General features: G+C 46.3%; 1 protein-coding gene across 1 annotated transcript; it reads right to left on the reverse strand.

Annotated features, from left to right (window-relative positions):
* Positions 1–494: 494 nt before the first annotated feature.
* On the reverse strand, positions 495–1,658 carry LOC124093779 (olfactory receptor 14C36-like). Its single transcript, XM_046446339.1, has one exon. The coding sequence runs from the start codon at positions 1,643–1,645 to the stop codon at positions 710–712; it is 936 nt and encodes a 311-aa protein (XP_046302295.1). The 5' UTR covers positions 1,646–1,658; the 3' UTR covers positions 495–709.
* Positions 1,659–1,898: the final 240 nt, after the last annotated feature.

Genomic DNA, 1,898 nt, shown 5'->3' on the forward strand with positions numbered 1-1,898 from the left:
CCAGAAAGTCCATTGTCTGAAGTTAGTGTTAGGCAGTAGATCCAGGAGCAGCAGAGCTTGGTGAAACATTGTAGTTATCAAGCAAGCAAGTTCCTTTATTCCCAGGAGCTATGTGGCTGCAATCAAGGTTGAGGCTTGGTGAGGCTCTAACACAGAGGCTTCTCAAGTCATTGTCATACCAGCTAGACTTGGCACATATATTAGCTATATGACTAGATCCTAAGAGAGATCACAGGGCATTCTAAGGGTGGAAACCAGGTGCCTGTCACCATGAGGGAGTTTGCTCACCAGGGGAACGCTTCCTTGTACATTTCCACAGTTAAAATCCCTACAGACAGGCATCCTCCTCCTCATCCAAGTGATCTATGCCTGCAGCCTGGATCAGATATAATTTGTTAAGGTCTTCTTCACTGCATTATTAGCATTGATATTGCTAAAGATAAGATCAAGAAATCATCTAGTCTTTAGCATTTTATCCAAATTTTATGAAACATACGTATTAAAGAGTTGCTGAAATTTTTTTAAATGTGGGGAAGGAGAACAGAAATTGTAAATGAAATGCACAGCATTTCCTGAAAACATTTGAGTCTATAGGCCTCAAGGGGATGGTACTGTGACAGGAGGTCTAATATGTAAAATGCAGAGAAGAAATGCTTTCTTAAAGTTTCTAAGTCATTGGGTGAAATGAGAATTACCATTTTAAATATGTTTATTTTTTTCTGGAATAAACCCTTCTCAATATGACTTTCCGCACAGCTTCCTTTACCTGTTTGTTTCTGAGACTGTAGATGATAGGATTCAAGAGGGGAGGAACTATAGTGTAAAACACAGAAGGACCAATGTCCGGAGTCCCCTCAGAGGTCACTGATGGCTGTAGACACACGTAAGAGATAGAACTGAGGAAGACGGTCACCACGAGCATGTGGGGGACGCAGGTGGAGAAGGCCTTCCCCTGCTCCTGTGTGGGGAACCTGAGCACAGTAGAAAATATGTGCACATAGGACATGGCGATCAAAATAAAGCAGCCTCCACAGACCACCACAGCGGAGATGAGAATGGAGAGCTCATTGCTGGATGTGTCAGAGCAAGAGAGCCTCAGCAGGGAGGGGACATCACAGAAGAACTGAGGGACCTCATTGGAGCCACAGAAGTTCAGCTGTAAAGTGTTTCCAGTGTGTGCACCTGCGTAGACCAGGCCACTGAGCAGGGAAGCCAGGGTCAGGTGGACACAAAGTTGGAGGTTTATGATAGTTGAATAATGGAGGGGCTGGCAGATGGCCACATAGCGGTCCCAGGCCATGACCATGAGAAACAGAATCTCCACAAAGGCACAAAAAATGACTAGGAAGATCTGGGTTGCACAGCCAGCCACTGAAATGGCCCTGTGGCCAGTGAGAGAGTTGACACAGGCAGTGGGGACAGTGACGGAAATATAACACATGTCCAAGATGGACAGGTTCCTGAGGAAGAAGTACATGGGTGTGTGCAAGTTCTGGTCAGCAGTGGTGACGGTGACGATGAGAAGGTTCCCTAAGAGGGTGGCCAGGTACATGAATAAGAATAACATGGAGTAGAGGAACCTTAGTTTCCAGCCTTCAGCAAAGCCCATGAGGAGAAACTCGGTCACCATGGTGGAGTTGGCCATCTTGTGGAGATGCTGTCGACTGGGAGGCAGAGGAAAGAAGACAAGGGGCACACAAAAGTTAACAACCATCTCAGATGTTCTTCCTCCAAGTGTTTACTGCTGTATTAGGTAATCTGTGCATGGAGGCACGTCCACTACTGGCCTCCTGATTGGCTTCACCACTTCTGAGTAGATTGGACTCAGTGCTCAGGAGGTTCCCTGTCTTCTGTAACACCCAGCACCGAGTCATCATCTCAATGAAGACTGAGTACCC

This window comes from Marmota monax, unplaced genomic scaffold, assembly GCF_021218885.2.
Source record: "Marmota monax isolate L192 unplaced genomic scaffold, Marmota_monax_Labrador192_F-V1.1 WCK01_AAM20220418_F8-fsc00444, whole genome shotgun sequence".
Taxonomy (NCBI): Eukaryota; Metazoa; Chordata; class Mammalia; order Rodentia; family Sciuridae; genus Marmota; species Marmota monax.

Excerpts from the sequence above, each read along its gene's own strand:
- LOC124093779 (XM_046446339.1), bottom strand. The coding sequence starts at position 1,645 with ATGGCCAACTCCACCATGGTGACCGAGTTTCTCCTCATGGGCTTTGCT.